We start from the raw sequence: 18543 nt of genomic DNA, 5'->3' as shown, positions 1-18543 counted from the left end.
CTTTTGCCAGGAATAAATCACGAGAGAAGCGGGAAAACAAGTGCAGCTTTATGCACGTTTCCCAACAAACTGGCCATGTAAGGGGTGAATTTTTGCAAAGCTCCCCCATATTTCACACAAGTGTTCTACATTTTGCATTAGCGTGAAAATCGATAGAGAATTTATTTAACTGTAACAACAGTGTGGGATGGCGATGTGGAAAAATTGGGGGAAAATTATCTTGCTCCGCAGCATTTTCCATGCACACAAGAAATCACGTGCACGGGTCGAGTTACCTAAATTGCCCAAAGCACGTGATGGTGTGAGAATCCGGTGTATGGGGAGGGTATGGAGGAGATAATTGCGCTCTGGTTGTAATTTCTCTTTCTTCCGCCCCGGGAAAGGTGAGAACGGGGTCGTAAGGGTCCCCCCCCCCATCCGTGTATGGAGTAGGTGTGAATGAACAGAGCGACAGTGAGAAGGCAAAAAAAAAAAACGTGAGAAAAATACGATTTTTCCATTTCTATTTACCTCCCCCGGCATGCTAGTTGGTATGAAAAGCTAATGTTTTCTTAGGAAAATTTATTCTTCCCCCAACGAAAAGAATCAAATAAATAGAGAAATGTCGATATTATTGTGAAAGACATTAAGAAGTAATTAAATTAGGAAGTCTTAACCTTAATAAGTTTTGGATTTTAATTTATCGACTTTATCTAAATACTCGGTTGAAAACATAATCATTTCATATCCATTTTAAGAAATCTTTGAATAATTTTTCAATTTAATTGTTTGTTCAATTCAGTATTCGGTTCTAAAAGAATACGGTTCGTTGAGTCGTATAAATTTCAAAAGAATTGGAAAGAAACTTATTCATTTTGCTGCTTGAATGCATGACATAACATGTATCTGGCATAGGAACTGTTGTGAAGTCACTAAAACCCTTAAGGACCTAATGGAACGTTTTTGTCCTATGACTGGATTTTAAAAATTATTAATTTTAGAAAGTTAATTTTTATTTATGGAGTCAAATCTTATGCAGGAATATGCCTTTATGGACCCTGAAGATTTCGAGATTATAAGACCTTTTGTTACCTTATCACTAAGGATTCCATAGGACCGGGAAGAACGAAGAAGCTAAAATTAAAAAATCGGATTTTTTGCCAAAAATGTCTTTTTTGAGCTCAAAAAAACCGCCAAATATTTTTACTTCAAGGAATCCTTACGATCCTTAAAAGGTTAAAAGAGTCAAACATTTTTTTTTATCTTCATTAGAAAAATGGAAATAGATTTGCGTAAAACGCTTAAACTACATATCTAGTTTAGAAAGTACCCTGTAATAAAATTCTAATATCAATATTACGATTCCAATTTTTAGAAGTTGGGGTAATTGAACCAAAAGACTACTATTAGTGTTATAACGATGCCTTAATACATAGCTTCAGGTGATTCATTATGCTTTCTCATCCTTATAATTCAACGAATTTTTATTGTAACGCTTATACGTATTGTACATAACGACATTTATGTAAAAGCTGTAAAATACGTAGATATTCTAGTTTGCATTCGTGTCAACAGCTCCATCAGTGGTTTTCCTTGTTAGTTACTGAAATATAGATCCTATATTCCTAAAATATCTATTTCACTTCAATTTCAATAAATTCAAAATATTTCTGCTTTGTCATGCTCTTGAATCCTTTTTCAAAAAAAAGCTTTCTGAAAGCTTTCTGCCTTTGCAGTTTGCTCTTTTCTACATACATCATCGTTCCTTTTATTGTCTTGTACTTTTCCACGGTGTTTATGGGGAAATTGATAAACTGTCTCGCTCATAAAGGAAAGCCTCATGTGAGGGTACATTAATCAATATAGTTTGTTCGTGATAGTGAAATGATAGCCAAATGTCCGTTATTGAATTTCACACGCAGTCGACCTCAAAAATGAGATAAAGGGGTTGGGACTACAGGTGCGAGTCATCGATTGTTCTTTATACGAAATAAATCAATATGTTAAAGGTTTTAGGGTGCGGGGGTGGTATAGTGAGGCAATGGATGAGGCGTCTGTTAATTGCTTAAGCGAAATGACGAAGAGAAAGGAGTTTTGCCGCATTTTATGGTCTCAATCACGCGAGGGGTGTCTGCGAGATGACGAATCGCGGGGGTGGTTCCGACAAGGTCGATTCTCCTATGAATTGCCCGCCTTTCTCAATGTCAAGCGCCGGATGAGGGCAAGGATTTCTCCCTGATGTGTGTGTAGAGGGACTTACACTCAGTCGATGCTTATAGTTGGAGAAGATACTCTTGCGGCTCTTTGCTATGGCTGAGGAATTGTTGGATGCGCCCTTAGGAGACAGGAGAACAACACTTTGCTCCTGATCGAGACCAGAACTCGTGGACGGTGTAGCGTGTCCAAATGCTGTGGCAGCATTGAAATTGTTATACTGGAAGTTGGATGAATTGTCCCCATAGCTAACATTGTTGTTCACTTGAATTAAAATACTCGACGTCTGGCAGGCAATCTGGAAGAGTCCTGCTTGTAGATCATGTTCTCCCCTATTCTCTCCCGATCGATTGATGTGAATGTAATCCCAAAGATTCGGCATTTCACGTGCACTTTGTAATTTCAAATTAATTCCCCTTATGAGAGTCTCCGAGGAAAATGCCACAAATTTTCCAAACACATTTTCCAATAAAGCGGCAAAATGTGTTTATTCTTCACCGAGTGGAGGGACACAACTAAAGCGAAACTTTCTCCAAGCACGACGCGCGAGTAATTGATTGTAATGGATTGATAAGGGCCTAATTTGATAGAGAACAAATACATAAGACGTCTGCGCAGATCGTTTGCTCATAGTGGCGTCCTAAGGTGTGAGATGGTCACTTGCGGTCGTACTGTGCGTGAATGGGTTGTATGACTTCACATTAATACACCACACCCAGTCTCCGAAAGGTCTTTGGCGTCGTCTCTGCCATTTATTACGCGGAATCGCACAATGCGCCCCCTCAAATAGAGGGCCTCCTCCAACATTAAGTGAACCTTTGGAAAATTATTCAAGCACGTTTTCTCAGGAAAAGTACATGTGTTGGTCATCGAAACACGGGCCACAGTTATCGAATATGATGAAATAGGGATGAAAATGAATAATCCTAAGAAGAAGCCACGTGGTTGTCATTAAATGAAAAGTTAATTAAGTAATTTATGAACATTAATGTTTAATAGCCTTAATAGCTTTATATATAGAGTTCATATTAATTACATCTTTGTATTAAAAAACAGTGATGTTTGATCCTGCGATAAGGGAGTTTTATATGGATTGAATTGTCCACTCTGTCTCGATGGAAAAACATGTAGGTACCTTATAATAAATTTGAAGGAAAATATGTATCAAAAGTTTTCGGAATGCTTCATAATATTGATTTTTTCAAGAGTCTTAAAGTCCTTTAACATAGTATTCAAAATAATTTCATTTTACCTCAATAAATATTGAAATACGGCAGAGATTTTAACCCTTTAACGTCCAACGTGAAACATAAAAACATTGAAACATGCGCTCTTTTATCGCGATTTTTATTCTATGAATTTTTTTAGAGGACTTTTCTCACTCAGAACGTCTTCTTTGGCCCCTTATGCGTGAATTTGATGCATTTGTAACATGGAAAAAGAATTACATTCATAAATAATTGAAAAAATAAAATGTTTCACGTTTGGGTCAGCGTATGACCCAAAAAACGTCAAAGGGTTAATGGAAGAAACCAAGCCGAGGATTACGATGGAGGCGCCTGGTTACATAAGCGTCTCGATTTCAATTAATTGACCCCTAGAAAAGATTAAATGTTTAAATTGGTAAGAATATTAGTTATTAACTGATTTCATAGGAAATCAAACATAATTTTCATTTTCTTTGTAAGAAGATGGTATGAATTACAATCGCTTTTACCGCAACCTTTACTCTGTTTACCTACCCTTTCGTACTCAAACATATAGTGATGGTCAAATGATATTTCATTATATCCTTGACTTTAATAAAAACCACCCCTTTGTTTCATTTTCTGTCTCTGCAGTCCTTTGATTTCCATAAAGGAGCACTGAAATAAATTTCTTGTGTAATATGAGGTTTCTTCATTAATATTTAAAGCGAAAAATATCCCATGAATTACTAGTCAAGTTAAGCACATTATATTGAATAATATCCTGTAGATTCCTTACGTCATCTTAAAGGACATTTCCTCGATTTCGTCAGGAGAGAATTTCCCCAGAATTTCCATTTCATTTTCATGCTATTTCATAGACGAAAAACAAGCGCAAGGATTTCCATTACATCAGCACGTGAGGCTTTCAGATATTGCTACACAACTATATGTTATTGACCCTCTTTGCCTTTAAGCTCACAATTTTGGGGGATACAGAAAAGGAAGTTCACGCTACCCACGAGGCTAATACGTGATTAATTAATTCCTACTCTTCACTTTTACCCACGAAAGTTTGACTCACAACGCGCGGCTGTTAAAATTTAATAAGCCCAGAAATGTCCAAAAAAAATCTAATAAAATGTTCCATGTTGTGTGGATTTTATTAGATGTTGTGGTGACGAAATATCATGACCACCCTCACGGAAAATCCATTTCTTGAAGCAAACACTCACCAAAACATGAAGGTGGGTTGCCACTCAATAATTCTAAGAAATCCGTTGACTCTTTTATCCTAATTTTCAGGGGAAAAATTGAGGTCAAAAGTGATTAAATATAATGTCCATTTATGACCTAAATATCTAATTTTTGTGCTCTCTCTCTAAATTATGACACCTTAATAATTTATTGAAGATGATTCGTTGGATATTTAGGGGGTTGTCATCAAGAAAATCAACATAATTTCATTCATTTCATTTATTGGGTCATCTCTAAATGGATGTCGCAACCGAGTAAAAATTAATTTCTGCAAAAAGAGTTTGTGACGACATGTCGTAGGATAATCCATACCTTTTCCACTTTTCGTCATTGGATAATTCCTCAACATGTCCAATAAGATTATTTTTTTTAAATTTATTTTCTAATTTAATAAAACCCAAAAATTAATTTATACAGCCTTAAGTTAAGCTGTGATACGTCATCGGAAACTAGTTTAAGATAATTTGGGCTACTTTAGACAGGATTTTCAAAATTCTTTGTGAACAAATGGTGGTATATAAACACATGTGTCCTTTTAAGAACTACACCTTAGATCTTAGAATCATAGCTTTCAGAATATAGTATGAATTACGTCCTCCCACTTCATATTTATGGCCGCCATCTTGAATACCCAAACTATTATTTATTTTTTATACCTATACATATATCGGGCTCTGCAAAAGATATAATTATGAAACTTGAATATGTTCTATCAACCTAACTTTTAATTAATACAAAAAAATCGACCTGACAACATTAAAGCAAAATGGCCGACTATATGTATATAATAATACTTTGACGCTAAACATTGAGAGATATCAATTTGATTTCTTGGGTTTCTTGGACCAATCTTAGTTAAAATTCTCTAAGCAATTCAAAGATGGCCGATAGTTTACCTCAATTCTTGTTAACAAAGGTCATAAATAACAATTTTTAAATAATTTATTCAAAAACTGCGCTCCGTCCGCCATTTTGAATAACCTCAAAATTTTGTTTTCGCTACATCTCAGCCCCTGTAATAGCTAAAAATCTGAAATTTTGATATGTTATAGGGGCCATCAATACCTTTGCAACGATACTTCATTTTCGAAAATCGGTCAAGTCGTTTAGTCAATATGGCCGCCACAATTTTTCATCGAAAATCGACCATAACTCGAAAACGACTTGACCGATTTCGATCAACCCGGGCTCAAATGAAAGCTCTCAACAAACCCTACAACTCTCTAGAACATCCGAAGTTTCAAAAGTGACCGCTAGGGGGCCAAAAATCAAAAAGAAAATTTTCGATGAGTTTTCGATGAATATCTCGAAAACGCCATTATCGATTTGCTTCATTTTTTTTGATGTATTATAGCCTACTATAACATCTATTTATAAAAAATAATTTAAAAAATTTATGTCGCCATTTTGAAAATATTGAGCTCAAACTTTGACATGTCATATCTCGGGTTCTGCAAGTCCGATTTTGATCAACTCAAGCGCAAATGAAAGGTTTCGTGAAACTCTACAAATGTCTAGAACATTGCAACTTCGAGAAATGACCACAAGAGGTGCTAAAATCAAAAACAAAGTTTTCGAAAATTTCGGATTCGAATTTTTCGAAAATGGCGACATAAATTTTTTTCATTTTTCGATGTTATAGCTGACTTCAAGATCTTTCGAACAAAAAAAAATGAAAATCTATGGATCAGTTCTCGAGATATGGCTTTCTAAATATTTATTATCGTATGACTTTTCTACTTTTCCCGACTTTGCGCGTATTTAAACTAATTCGCGTTCTAGTTTACTCTCACAAAATTGATACACTGAAAGAAACACAGCTCTCGTAAGCTTGGTTTGCTTACCAGTACATTTCTTAATAAATCATTTCACCATTTGCAAAAAAAAACCAAACTACTTTTTAATAAGTATTTCTAAAAATAGTTTTTGAGAATACGCTACGCTTCTGAAAATAATTATTAAAAAAAAAAAAACAATTAATAAAAACCAAAATACTTTGTGTTAAGTAAGTAGGTATATTTTGTAAATATTAAATACTCATTTGAGTTTTTTTTTTTATTAAAAATCTTTAACAAAAAACTTCAATCGCATATTAGTTTGTGTTCCTTTTACCTTATAGCTAGAGGTCTGAAATTTTAACATGTTGTAGAATTCACTCAGCTCAGTAAGACGTTTTCATTGGTAACTCATACTTGAAAATCGGTCAAGCGGTTTAGCAAATATGTCCGCCTAAAGCAAAAAGTATTCTTTTATATAACTCGAGAACGGCTTGTCCGATTTTGACCAATTCAAGCTCAAATGAAAGATTTAAAGAAGCTCTATAAATATTTAGAACATTCCAAGTTCCAAAAATGGCAACAAGAGGCAGTAAAATGAAAAATATGTTGTAGCTTGACTTAATATTTTCCACTATGCTAAAAATGAAAAAAAATCTATGTCGCCGTTTAGAATATATAATAATTTTTTGTTGTGAGAACTTATTTATTTAATACGTATATTCAGCAATTGGTATGATAGTGACTTAAAGACGTGAGGGAAGTAAGTCCAAGGACATACTCCAAAATTACTTCAAATAAGGCATAAATCAACAATAGTCAACCATTTGAAAAATTCTTGAATTTGAAAAGTTCTAAAAGCCATATCTTCTGTTCTTCTCGTTCGGTTTTGCTTAAATTGGTATCAAATTGAAGGTTTTGCAAAATTCTACAACTTTCTGCAATATTTAAAACCATTTAAACCATTTCTTGAGGCCGAAAAATGTCAAGAAAAGTTTTCATGAAACAAAAGCCGCCATTTTCGTAAAAAAAAATATTAATAAAAAAAGTAGTTTCATTTTTATAAAGATGCTACATACACGCTTGAAAAGATTTATTTAAAAAAATATATTATTAAAAAATAGTTCAGTTTTCTTTTGTAAAGGAGCCACGCACTAGAAATCGTTATTTTTTTTATTATTAAAAATAATAAAAACTCTAAAAACTACTCTTTTGCAAAGATTTTTCATGAGAAAAATATCCTCAAGCGCGTACCTTATTTTTATAAAAAAATATATTTATTAAAAAGTTATTTTTTTTCTGCAAAGGCGCTACGCACTTAAAAAATATTTTAAATAATTAAAAAAAATTTCAAATAAAAAAATTGAAAATTATTTAAAAAAGAACTATAAAATAATATTTTTTTTTAAATAATTTTTAATACTATTTTTTTATTTCAAAAAACATTTTTTAATAAAAAATTAAATCAAAAAATTTTTTTTTAAAATAATTTCTGAATGATTACAAAAAAAATTAAACAAAAATTTTTAATTAAAAAAAATAATAATTTTTTAGAAATAAATAAAACGAGGTAAATTGTCGCTTCGCTCCAATTTACCTCGCCCCGCTTCGCGGGGATTTGTTGCGCTTCGCGCAAGTTTTAGAAAGAGAAAAATTGTGATGAAGCATGCACTTATCAATATCAAAAAAAATGTAAAGGGAAGAAGTGAATTTCACACAACATTTATGGCGCCGAATTCAAAAAGTAGTCAAAAAAGCATGAATTTTATATGGGGGCTATGTGAAGGGGGGCTCTGGGGGGAAAATGAATGTCGTTGGTAAAAACCGCCTGGTATCAGGAGTCTCTGTACCAAATTTCATCGCGATCGGACCAACGGTGTAGAAATGCATAGATGAACAGGAACGAAATTTTAGAGAGACCTTTCTTTATTATATAGATAATATATTTCTTTTGAAATTACAAAAAAATGAAAATTAAAAGAAATTTAAAATATTTATCAAAAAAAAATTTTTTTTTAATAATATTCTTTTCAAAATAATTTAAAAAAATATTTTTTAGTTTTTCTTGTGAAGGCGTTATGTAATTTTAAAAAAATTGATAAAAATATAATATACCACTTTTAAAAAAAATGCTCAATCGCGTATTTATTATTATAAAAAAAAAACACTTAATAAAAAGTAGTTTGGGTACTACCAACTAATTTTTAATTATTTAAATCTAAACTTTTTACATCTTATTTGAACTAATAAATCGAATTTCAACGCAATCTTCAACACGGAGAAATTTTTATTGGGTTACCCATTAACCAAGCAAATGTCAAACGGAAATTTTTTACTTGGTTGCGACATCCATTTCGAGATGACCCAATACATAAATTGCCAGCTATTTTGGATGTTTTATTTAGCATATTAAGCTATCAATCTGTAAGATCTAAAATGTCGTTTTATTGATTTTTTTTAATGCTTCTAAATTGAAATGAAGGGAAAATTTACAAAAAGGAAATCATGTAACAGTAAGCTATGTTATGTAACTCTACACCTCTGCGATATATGCATTAATTCTTCATTACAATGGAGGCGCCGGGTGTAAATTGACTTTACGGTTTTCTGTGCTATTTACAATTTAATAAATTAAGTTTTTGTTTATGAAAATCAATATAAAAAGTCATAAAAACACCATTCATAATATATGTGTGCTGCTGACATTAAAAAAAAAAAATGACGTTTAATTATTTTTCCTGTCAAAATAAATGTCAAAAAAAACAATTTTCTATGATAGTTTTCTTTTTTTCACAGGATTTCAAAACAATTTAATGATTTATATTTTGTTTTTAGTTTTAACATTAAAATCTGTGCCAAATAGCTGAAATGAGAAATTAATCTGATAAGAAAATTGTAACTATATCTGTCAATCAAATTTGGCAGATGATACTAATGTCATTGGAAGTTACGTCAGCCGGAAGAAAAGATGACTAAATATGAATGTAAAAATCATATTGCAATGGAAAATCAATTAGGGCAGTCACGTGCAGTTGCAATCGCTAATTTTGGATAATTCTCAAGCAATGCAATTCTGTGAACTTGCTGTACTATGCAATTTGCGACCTCTTCTTCTTATTTCACTCAATCAAGCTCGTCTTATGGCTGATGAAATAAACCTGTCCCCGTTGATCATTGACTTTTGTGCCACAATTTTCATACCTACAACTTGCTGGCAATTTTTCTCGCGACATGTCCCCATGAAGAAAAAGCCCTCACCATCGATCTCAATGCAATCTCAACAAAGAATTACTGACCCAAATTGCCTTGCAAAAATCCCAGTCTATTTTAGCGATTACAACCACGCGCAATTTATTTAGTCGTTTTTTTTTTGAATTGTCAATGCCTCTCTGCACTCATTTGGAGCGATTTGTAAGTTTTTTGAAGCGATTTATCACCAAAACGCGTCAAAGGGGGCAAAAAACATCGAGACACTCTATATTATAAATAAATGCGCGTATTAAAACGTAATTATTCTCAGTTACTGAGGAAATAGATAACGAATGGCAAACCAAAATATTGATGTTTTAGTGCTGAATTTCGTCGCGGCACGAGATCTATTAATTTATTTGCGATTAGGACGCTTGTTTCTTATAAAAAAAAAATGTTTGGGTTTATAAACAAAATTCCCTGGATCTCAGCCATTTAATCGTTGTTGATCAGCTTGATCAGTGATGAGGAAGAAGCGTGTGCAAAGAATAGATTCGGCAGACTGCTCGATTGCAGCTGAATGAGCTTTGATCAACTAAAAAAGATCTTTCTTTTTTCTTGGTTTTCGTTACTTTTTCTTTAATCTTTGAGTAGTTAAAAGATCAATCGGATACGTGATCTTCCGATTTTTTTTCATCTAGATTAGCTGGATAAATCACGCTAAAAGTTTGCCAAAAAATGCAAAGAATGACGTCATCTTTGTGGTTTTATTCGTGATTCTTTTTTTCATTTAATGCATTTATGCTAATGCTTCCTCATTTTACTCTAAACTATTTTAAATTCAATTCAATCATTTACATTCTCGCATTGCAAAATACAGACAACGAGACGGCCAATATCGCCGTCATGTTAGTGTGGATTTTTTCGGCGCACATTGATAAAATTCTTTGTTGGCGCGTACTCTACTTTTGCTATATTTGGGATTTTTTTTTCATTTTCTTTTGAATCGCATTTTCCCCACCATTTCCAGTGAAAATTAGAGAAAAAAGATGAATTGAAAGAAAATTACGAAGGAGAAGTGTAAAAGATTGCGGGAATGAGAGAAAATCATTGGGAGGGAGCACTCGATCAGCCACCCAGTGAGAGATCACTTGACGAGCACAAAATGCACAACTGATCAGAACGATCTCGAGCGCAGACGTGCACAGTCTTCAATCTCTTTAGGAGTGATTCGCATTGTTGGGATTTTAATTGAGTCAGTTTGTTGTACCTAAATCAGTGGGAGTGCAGTGAAAGTGAGATTCTTCATTGTTGATTGAAGATCATTTTTTGCGTGTGAAAAAAAGTTTAGCAGAGACGTTTTTTGTCTTCTTTAAAGAGGGAAATGGCCTTTTTCCGGAATATCTGGAAGAATTCAAAGCACAAGAGTAAGTGCGTGGTTATCATCTGTACAACATGCAATTTCCTCTTCGTATGATAACTCATGGGTTGGCGCGCACAGAGTGGCGCCAGTTGGAAAAAAAGATTGTGCAGAATTTCCCGCCAGATTGACGCTCCATCCCAGTGTCAGAGACACCCATCAGTGCAAATTAAAGCACGATCCAATTCACAATGAAACTGGATCTGCCATTTTCCATCTTTATAGCTTGATGAGGAAAACCCTAAAGATCGTATATGTGTACATGTGATATGTATGTAAATGAAGGAAGGAAAATTATGTAATTTCATGTACTAGAGGTGTCCACGGGCAATTACTAAGAATCCAATATTAATTAAATTTTATGACGCTGAAGTAGCAACAAAACGGTCAATAATTGCCCCTCTTGACGGTGCAATAGAGATCATTGGGCTTAACTATCTGAGCGTGAGATAAGATGGTGATAAATCTCCGGTGTGGATATAATATTAATTTAGGAATTTTTATAAATTCATTCTCATAGCGTTGCAGCTATTTGATTCGCTTTCATTTTTTTTATTATTGCTTTTAATCTAAAACATTAATTTTTTGTAATAACAAAAAATGAACGTTTAATTGAAGATGATCACAGATGATCATCTCTGCGGGAAAATCCAGCTCACAGTGATCGCTTGATCGGTTCCTCGATCGTCTGTGTGTTAAAGTTACAGTGTGATTGAGTTATTAAAAAGTTTATTGAAGTTTTCTTCAGATCATAGAGTGTAAGATCAGTGTGATCTTTTGACTTGTCTCTTGATCCTGCGATGTGATTTGAGAACTTTTTTTTTTGAAAAATTCAATAAAATGATTTTTTGAAATATTTGCTTTGGGTTAAGAGGGCAAACGGAAGGTCACCTTTATACCGCGTTCTGTCTTTAAGGAGGTGATATTTTTTTATTTTGTAGGTTAAAATGATCAATGTCGTAGCCAGGAATGGTGTTTGGGTGTCTACAAATTTTAAAAGTACAAATTATTCGTTAAGACTTTAATGTGCAAAAATATATCATGAAAAAACGTTAAAACTGAAATAATTAAACGTTAGAAAAGAAATGTCAAATAAATTCGAATGAAAGTAAAACGTGAGAATAAATTTTAACCGTCAGAATAGTCGTTAAACGTTAGAAAAAGGATGTCAAACATTAAATAAAAACGTTAGAAAAAGGATGTCAAACATTAAATAAAAACGTTAGAAAAAGAATGTCAAACATTGAATAGAAACGTTAGAAAAAGAATGTCAAACATTGAATAGAAACGTTAGAAAAAGAATGTCAAAAGTTGAATAGAAACGTTTGAAATAAATCAAAAATAATCTTTAAACGTTAGAAAATAAACGTCAATCCTTAGAAATAAAACTAAAAACACTCGTATTAAATTAATTTCTTGTCAGCCTTCTGAAAATGAATTATAATTTTTTTTCTGGGGTCCAATACCGACTCCTCTTGGCGTACAGAAGATTAATAAAAAAATCTAATTAAAAATTAAATCAATTGCGGATCAACTAATTCTCATCTTTTAGACGCGACCATTGACACGTAAAATAATTGGAATAGCCACGTGTCAGCTCGACAAGGTGAATGCAATGACTACAATGACTACAATGTGGCCAAAATCTATAATCGAGCATTAAAAAAAAATATAAAACAGAGTGCAATAACATTTCTTACATTCATCTGTATACGTTCCTCGATAATGACTGACATTTTTGAGATAATTAATTCATTCTCAATTATTCAATTGATAATTGATTTTTTTTGTTGCTTTTCTTCTCGCTTTAAGTGCTTTTTATAGCGAAATCTACCGTGTTCGGTGGTACAAAAAATACACCATTATCAATTAAATGATTATTCTTCATTGATTAAAGAGAATCAATTAAAAATACTTTGTGTAAATTACTTATTTTTTCATCTGTTTCACTTTATTGAGAAAATCATTATGCAATTTTTTCTAAAAATGAGAAGAAAATTGAGAAAAATCTGGAAAACGGCGGAATTCCTTTGATTTATTTTTCTGAAGAGCTGTAAAAAATATTTTTTTGAATCTCATAAATTTTTATGATCACGAATTAAATTAGAGAAAAACATTTTTTTTGGTAGAATTGTGCGAAGAATGGGCACTGGCTACAAATATGCGTGACTTCAATGATCCTCAGGAGGATCTCGAGGATGGCACGGATCCATCGACGTTCTCCGTGAAGTATTTGGGCTGCACCGTGATCGATGCAGCCCGTTCGGAGGATGCAACGGCCGAAGCAGTCAAAACTGTCATATCAACGGCCAAAGGTCAGGCCTTTGGGACTCATCCCCCACTACATGCTTCCAACGCAAATTTTAAAATTTTTCTTTTCCCTCCAGCAAGTGGCAAGAAGATGCAGCGGGTAAATCTATCCGTCTCCCCGAAAGGCATTGAAGTTTACGATCCGGTTTCTGGTGAGACACAGCAGCAAGTTTCCGTCTATCGGATATCGTACTGCTCCGCGGATGCCACGCATGATCATGTCTTTGCATTTGTGAGTAGTCTGGATCACCGAGACGCCACATCGTCTTTCGGGGAATGCTCATCGTCATCATCGCAGAGCTCCGATGCCCCAGTCATACTCGAGTGTCACGCATTTCTCTGCCCAAAGCGCAAAGTGGCCCAAGAAGTTGCTCTCACGGTGGCCAGGAGCTTCGGTCGTGCCTACGAGGTGAGTGCACTCACGCACAATTCCGCGGAAGAATTAAAACTTTCACGAACCACTTTCCCATCTCTCTCTCTCTCTGCTCAACACAGCTCTGGCAGGCAGCTACACGAAGGCGGAAGTTACTGGAGGAGCAACGACAAGATGAGAAAGTTCAGCAGATCGAAGGTAATGCTGTGAGGAATCTCTTGATTGACTTTGGGAGTGAAACGGAGATGTGCAAAGATCGCCGGAGGTACTTCCAGAACACCTGGGTGTCCTTTGAGGAGAATGAATCCACCCACGATCTCAGCATCATTGCGCATCGTCACGATAATTCCATGATGTGCTCCTGAAAAGGGATTCTTTGATGTTTTATTTGTAATCTGAATACATTTTAATACTTTTAATACACATATTGGTGGTGTTGTGCCTAAAGGTTTTTTTTTACTGCTTATTTAGGCGGAAAAAACATATTTTTATGCATGAAGTGCCGGAAGCACCACGAAGGATCATTAACGAATTTTATTTGAATTTTCCCTCGTAATCTTCGAATTATTTCGGAATACTTCGTTCTCTTGCCGAAGTAAATTATTAACATAACCTCAAATTATAAGAAAAATAAAAACATTCTGCGGTGGATTTTCTTTTTGTGCTTTTCTCGCGTTTTTCCTGCATTTTCATCACATTTTCTGCACAGAGAGAAAGAGCAAGATGTCAGGTAAGTTAATTCAATTGCAAAAACAACATAAAGTTAAAGATTTAAAGGTAAATTATTTGTTTTTCAGCAGAACCGGCTGATTGCAACTTGTTGGTGATTGTTCTGGACACAAATCCCTGCCAGAGAATAATCCGGATGAACACACAGCACATGACACAGTGCTTGGACTCTGTGATTGCCTTTGGGAATGCTCATCTAATGCAGAGGGCTCAGAATAAACTGGCAGTGCTGGCGTGTCATCAGCACAAAACGTGAGTTTCACAAAACAATGCAATTCCGGGGAAGTTTTTTGTAAAGATTTCCGGAATTTTCTTGCAGAGAATTCCTCTATCCGAGTCCTGGGAAGCCTATGGAGGTACGACAGATCGATGGGCAGTATGAACTCTTCACGCTGGTGGAGAAAACTATCAAAAGCAAACTGACGGACTTGATAACAAACGCTCCCCGGATGCATGGGCACACAGAATCTCTCCTGGCGGGAACAATGACCATGGCTTTGTGCTACATTGCAAGAATTCACCGGATTCGTGCTCCAGGAACGAGGATCTCGTCCAGGATTCTTGTGGTGACGGGAAGCAATGAATGTGCTTCCCAGTACATGACCTACATGAATGTCTTCTTCACGGCTCAAAAGCAGAACGTCGTCATCGATGTTTGTGCCCTGGACAAGCCACTGAGCCTCCTGCAGCAGGGCTGTGACATCACAGGTGGGCAGTATCTCAAAATACCCCAGCTTGAGGGGCTTCTGCAGTACCTCCTCTGGGTATTCCTGCCAGATCCACAGAACACCCGGATGAAGCTTGTTCTCCCGCCCCCAGTCAAAGTGGACTACCGTGCTGCCTGCTTCTGCCACCGGGAACTCATTGACATTGGCTACGTATGCTCTGTGTGCCTGTCCAGTAAGTTTCCTCCAGAATTTCTCTTGAATTTAAAATGAAAAATCAGAGAATAAATTAAATTTTCCTTCTTTTCAGTTTTCTGCAAATACAGCCCAATTTGCACAACTTGCCAGTAAGTTTTTATCACTTTTATTCTAACTTTTCATTCTTTAAAAGTTTTGTTTTATTTTCTTTTCAGCACGGTTTTCAAAACTCCTGCGCCGATTGCAGCAAAACCCAAAAAGAAGAAAATGCGCGCGTAAAATGCTTGAAAATTGTAATTTTTATAAGTAAATTTTTCTAGGTGAAAATGTCGTTTTTTAATTAAAAAAAAAACACCATACAAAAGTGAGTAAGCTCCTTTATTTTTTCATTTGTACAGCTATGCATTTCTACACCGTTCGTTGGTCCGATCGCGATGAAATTTGGTACAGAAGTTCCTTTTATCAGGCAATTTCAGATGGTCGTATTCATTTTCCTCTCAGAGCCCCCCTTCGTAGCGCCCCCATATAATTTTTGTTTTTTTGGTTACTTTTTGAATTTGGCGCTCTTTTTGGTATATTTTGTTGAAGAGAAAATGAGATGGATGCATTTCACCGCTGTCTGTCTCCCTCACACATTCAATTTTTTGCAATTTTCCCGCGTTTTCTGACAAATTTTCATGAGAAAATCAAGTTTTTGTGACCAGGAAGCGACGCCGCGTCGAATGGCATCAAAAATTCCAAAAGTTCGCGAAAATTAATTTCCGGGAAATGAGAGTCGTGTAAAATCCCCAACCGTCAAAATTTCGAACTTTCAATCTCAACCGTCAAAACTTCCGCGGGCCCCAATTTCCGCACACAGTGGCACTCCGGATGCGCGGGAGCACCCGTAAGTGCCCCAGGAGCCCCAAAAATGTGTCTTATGCCCAAAAATTTGGGAAAAAAGCAAGGAAATCACGAATTTTGTCGAAATGCTAAAAAAAATCGGTAAAGTTCAAATTTTATTATTTGGACAACTCCGCCGCCAAAAATCTATCGGCGCAATACTCCAAATTACCAATATTCCGCAAAAAATTTGGCAAACGCGACCGAACTTTTACTGAAGCTCTCCGGGGCCCCGCTGAGCATTCCCGGCAACTTTTAGAACCCCAAAAATAAGTTTTCCCGAAAAAATATATTTTTTAAATTTTTTTCAGTGTTTTGAGAACTTCAGTTTAAAATTTTTCCACCAGAGTGCGTTTCCGGCGTTTTTGTGAGATTTTCAGGGAAAAAATTTTAAGATTCGTTTTTTTTTCCACGAAAAACTCAGTTTTTGGGGCATCAAAAGTAGCTATGGGCGCTCCGGAAGCCCCCAAGAAGCTTCTGTGAAAAAATGGAGGCGTAATTCCATGTTTTTTTTAACGGAATTTGCACGACTTTTTTTTGGCGCGAAATCGGTTAGTTTTGAACTGACGATGCTAATCGACGTGGCGTCGTTTTCTGAATGCGACAAACTTTATTTTTTCGTGAAAATTTGTCGGAAAATGCGAGAAAATTGCGATAAACTTGGCGTAAGAGCAAACCAGTAATAGTGCACGTGTGAGTGAGAAATATAGGTGAAATAGCATGAGCGAAATATAACTTTGTCTCACTTACACCTCAACCAGCAGCGCCACATCGGAAATTTTCGAAAGTTTAGGGAGTTGAAGTTATCTAAAAAATTATGTTTTCAATTCTTTCTATAAAAAAATGAATCTCCTGTTGGAATTAGTGGACGGAAAGTGGTGTTGAGTGTTCCGGGGGCACCTACCGTTGAGGTTGCACCCCATGGTGGGGCCCTGAGTGCGCCCCGCACCCCTAAAATTGTGAACCTAAATGGAGAAGAAGTGCGATGATGAAAGTGCGCCAGAGAAAGTGGCTGGGAATGCGGATCTGCAGGTTACGGAGACCCTGGCTCGCATGGACATCGAAGGTGCCACCAGTCTCGAGGGTCTGCGTGCCATTGACGATGACGACGACGATCCGGTGGCAGAGCAAGGTTGGCATTTTCTCGGGGGAGGAGCAGCAGCCCTCTCCGTGTTGTCGCCTGGAACGGATGTTCCAATTAGAGTCAATTAAGTCGCCCGTGAGGAATTTTATAAGCTCTTCCATCAATTCTCCGGGTGTCTATGTGCGTACAAATTAGCTCCATTTGTTGACTTCTCCCAACAAAGAGTCACACAGATTCCCCCAAGTTTCTCTCACATCAGTCTTGTGGCACTTCCCGTTGTTGGTGGGAGAGCACAGCTTGTGTTCTGTGAACCAGAAGTCAATCACGCGGTGCCCTTTGGCCCCAAAAGTTCCCGCTGGGGGCGATCGATGGAGCGGCGGCAGAAGAGCGGTAGAAAGGGGTCAATTGGGGGGATAATTTGCACTGATTGCACCTCCTCGAACGTACGGTGCCGTATCCACGCGAGACTATTCCCAAAACGTCTCCATCCGCATTCCAGGAGTTATTTCTGTCTCCGACTTCCAGTTATTTCACTTAATTTGTCGCAAGAAGAGTTTAATTTTAATGATTTTAATCATGAGAAAAACACCGTCCATTAATTTTAGCTGTGTTTCTTTCAGACACAGCTTTTGTGTACCGAGCAAAATCGAAAGTCATCAGATCGGGCTCAAACTTGGGATGAGCACGAATTAGGGTCCCCACATTCCAAAAAACGTATGCGCCAAAAAAAAATTTTTCCGGCCGGCCGTCCGTCCGTCCGTCCGTCCGTAGTATAACGCTAAATTGCGAGAGAACGGTAATAGATAGAGACTTGCGGTAAACGGCAAAGTTTAAATATCGACTGGAAGACATCCGATTATGATGTCAAATTTTACCCCCCACCCCTCCGTCCGCCATTTTGAATAACCTCAAAATTTTGTTTTCGCTATATCTCAGTCCCTGTAATAGCTAAAAATCTGAAATTTTTATATGTTGTAGGGGCCATCAAGACCTTTCCAACAATATCTCATTTTCGAAAATCGGTCAAGCCGTTTAGTCAATATGGCCGCCACAATTTTTCATCGAAAATCGACCATAACTCGAAAACGGCGTGACCGATTTTGATCAACCCGGGCTCAAATGAAAGCTCTCAACAAACCCTACAACTCTCTAGAACATGCGAAGTTTCAAAAGTGACCGCTAGGGGGCCAAAAATCAAAAACAAAATTTTCGATGAGTTTTCGATGAATATCTCGAAAACGCCATTATCGATTTGCTTCATATTTTGATATATTATAGCCT

At 36.0% G+C, this 18543-nt stretch overlaps 4 protein-coding genes across 6 annotated transcripts in view; 3 read left to right on the top strand and 1 right to left on the bottom strand.

Annotated features, from left to right (window-relative positions):
- Positions 1-2701, bottom strand: part of LOC129791111 (5'-3' exonuclease PLD3-like) — a 13170-nt gene extending 10469 nt beyond the window's left edge. Inside the window, exon 1 of the mRNA XM_055829060.1 lies at positions 2240-2701. Within this exon, the coding sequence (XP_055685035.1) occupies positions 2240-2575 (336 nt within the window). The 5' untranslated portion in view covers positions 2576-2701. The remainder of the gene's footprint in view (positions 1-2239) is intronic.
- Positions 2702-10657: 7956 nt separating this feature from the next.
- On the top strand, positions 10658-14151 carry LOC129791109 (low density lipoprotein receptor adapter protein 1-like). Its single transcript, XM_055829058.1, has 4 exons — positions 10658-11028; positions 13151-13336; positions 13409-13740; positions 13827-14151. Exons 1-4 carry the CDS (start codon positions 10986-10988, stop codon positions 14067-14069), a joined length of 804 nt encoding a protein of 267 aa, XP_055685033.1. The 5' UTR covers positions 10658-10985; the 3' UTR covers positions 14070-14151.
- A 95-nt stretch (positions 14152-14246) lies between these two features.
- LOC129791108 (general transcription factor IIH subunit 3) lies at positions 14247-15662 on the top strand. Of its 2 annotated transcripts, none has more exons than XM_055829056.1 (5): positions 14247-14434; positions 14502-14685; positions 14753-15333; positions 15409-15445; positions 15512-15662. In XM_055829056.1, exons 1-5 carry the CDS (start codon positions 14428-14430, stop codon positions 15573-15575), a joined length of 873 nt encoding a protein of 290 aa, XP_055685031.1. In that variant the 5' UTR covers positions 14247-14427; the 3' UTR covers positions 15576-15662. The 2 variants fall into 2 exon arrangements, with proteins under 2 accessions (XP_055685031.1, XP_055685032.1); XM_055829057.1 differs by having other exon boundaries at positions 14310-14434; positions 14505-14685.
- A 1279-nt stretch (positions 15663-16941) lies between these two features.
- The window catches only part of LOC129791107 (E3 ubiquitin-protein ligase HECW2), a 29131-nt gene continuing 27529 nt past the window's right edge, over positions 16942-18543 (top strand). Inside the window, exon 1 of one of the 2 annotated variants that reach the window (XM_055829051.1) lies at positions 16942-17310. In XM_055829051.1, the coding sequence (XP_055685026.1) occupies positions 17148-17310 (163 nt within the window). In that variant the 5' untranslated portion in view covers positions 16942-17147. The remainder of the gene's footprint in view (positions 17311-18543) is intronic. The other variant, XM_055829052.1, reaches the window with a different exon arrangement.

The sequence above is a fragment of the Lutzomyia longipalpis genome, chromosome 2, assembly GCF_024334085.1.
Source record: "Lutzomyia longipalpis isolate SR_M1_2022 chromosome 2, ASM2433408v1".
Taxonomy (NCBI): Eukaryota; Metazoa; Arthropoda; class Insecta; order Diptera; family Psychodidae; genus Lutzomyia; species Lutzomyia longipalpis.
This window is presented reverse-complemented; position numbering and strand designations above follow the sequence as displayed.

Coding starts and splice junctions, on each gene's coding strand:
- LOC129791109 (XM_055829058.1), top strand. CDS start 10,986: ATGGCCTTTTTCCGGAATATCTGGAAGAATTCAAAGCACAAGA. Junction 13,337..13,408: donor TGTCATATCAACGGCCAAAG/GTCAGGCCTTTG, acceptor TTTTCCCTCCAG/CAAGTGGCAAGAAGATGCAG. Junction 13,741..13,826: donor GCTTCGGTCGTGCCTACGAG/GTGAGTGCACTC, acceptor TGCTCAACACAG/CTCTGGCAGGCAGCTACACG.
- LOC129791108 (XM_055829056.1), top strand. Junction 14,686..14,752: donor GCGTGTCATCAGCACAAAAC/GTGAGTTTCACA, acceptor ATTTTCTTGCAG/AGAATTCCTCTATCCGAGTC. Junction 15,334..15,408: donor ATGCTCTGTGTGCCTGTCCA/GTAAGTTTCCTC, acceptor CCTTCTTTTCAG/TTTTCTGCAAATACAGCCCA.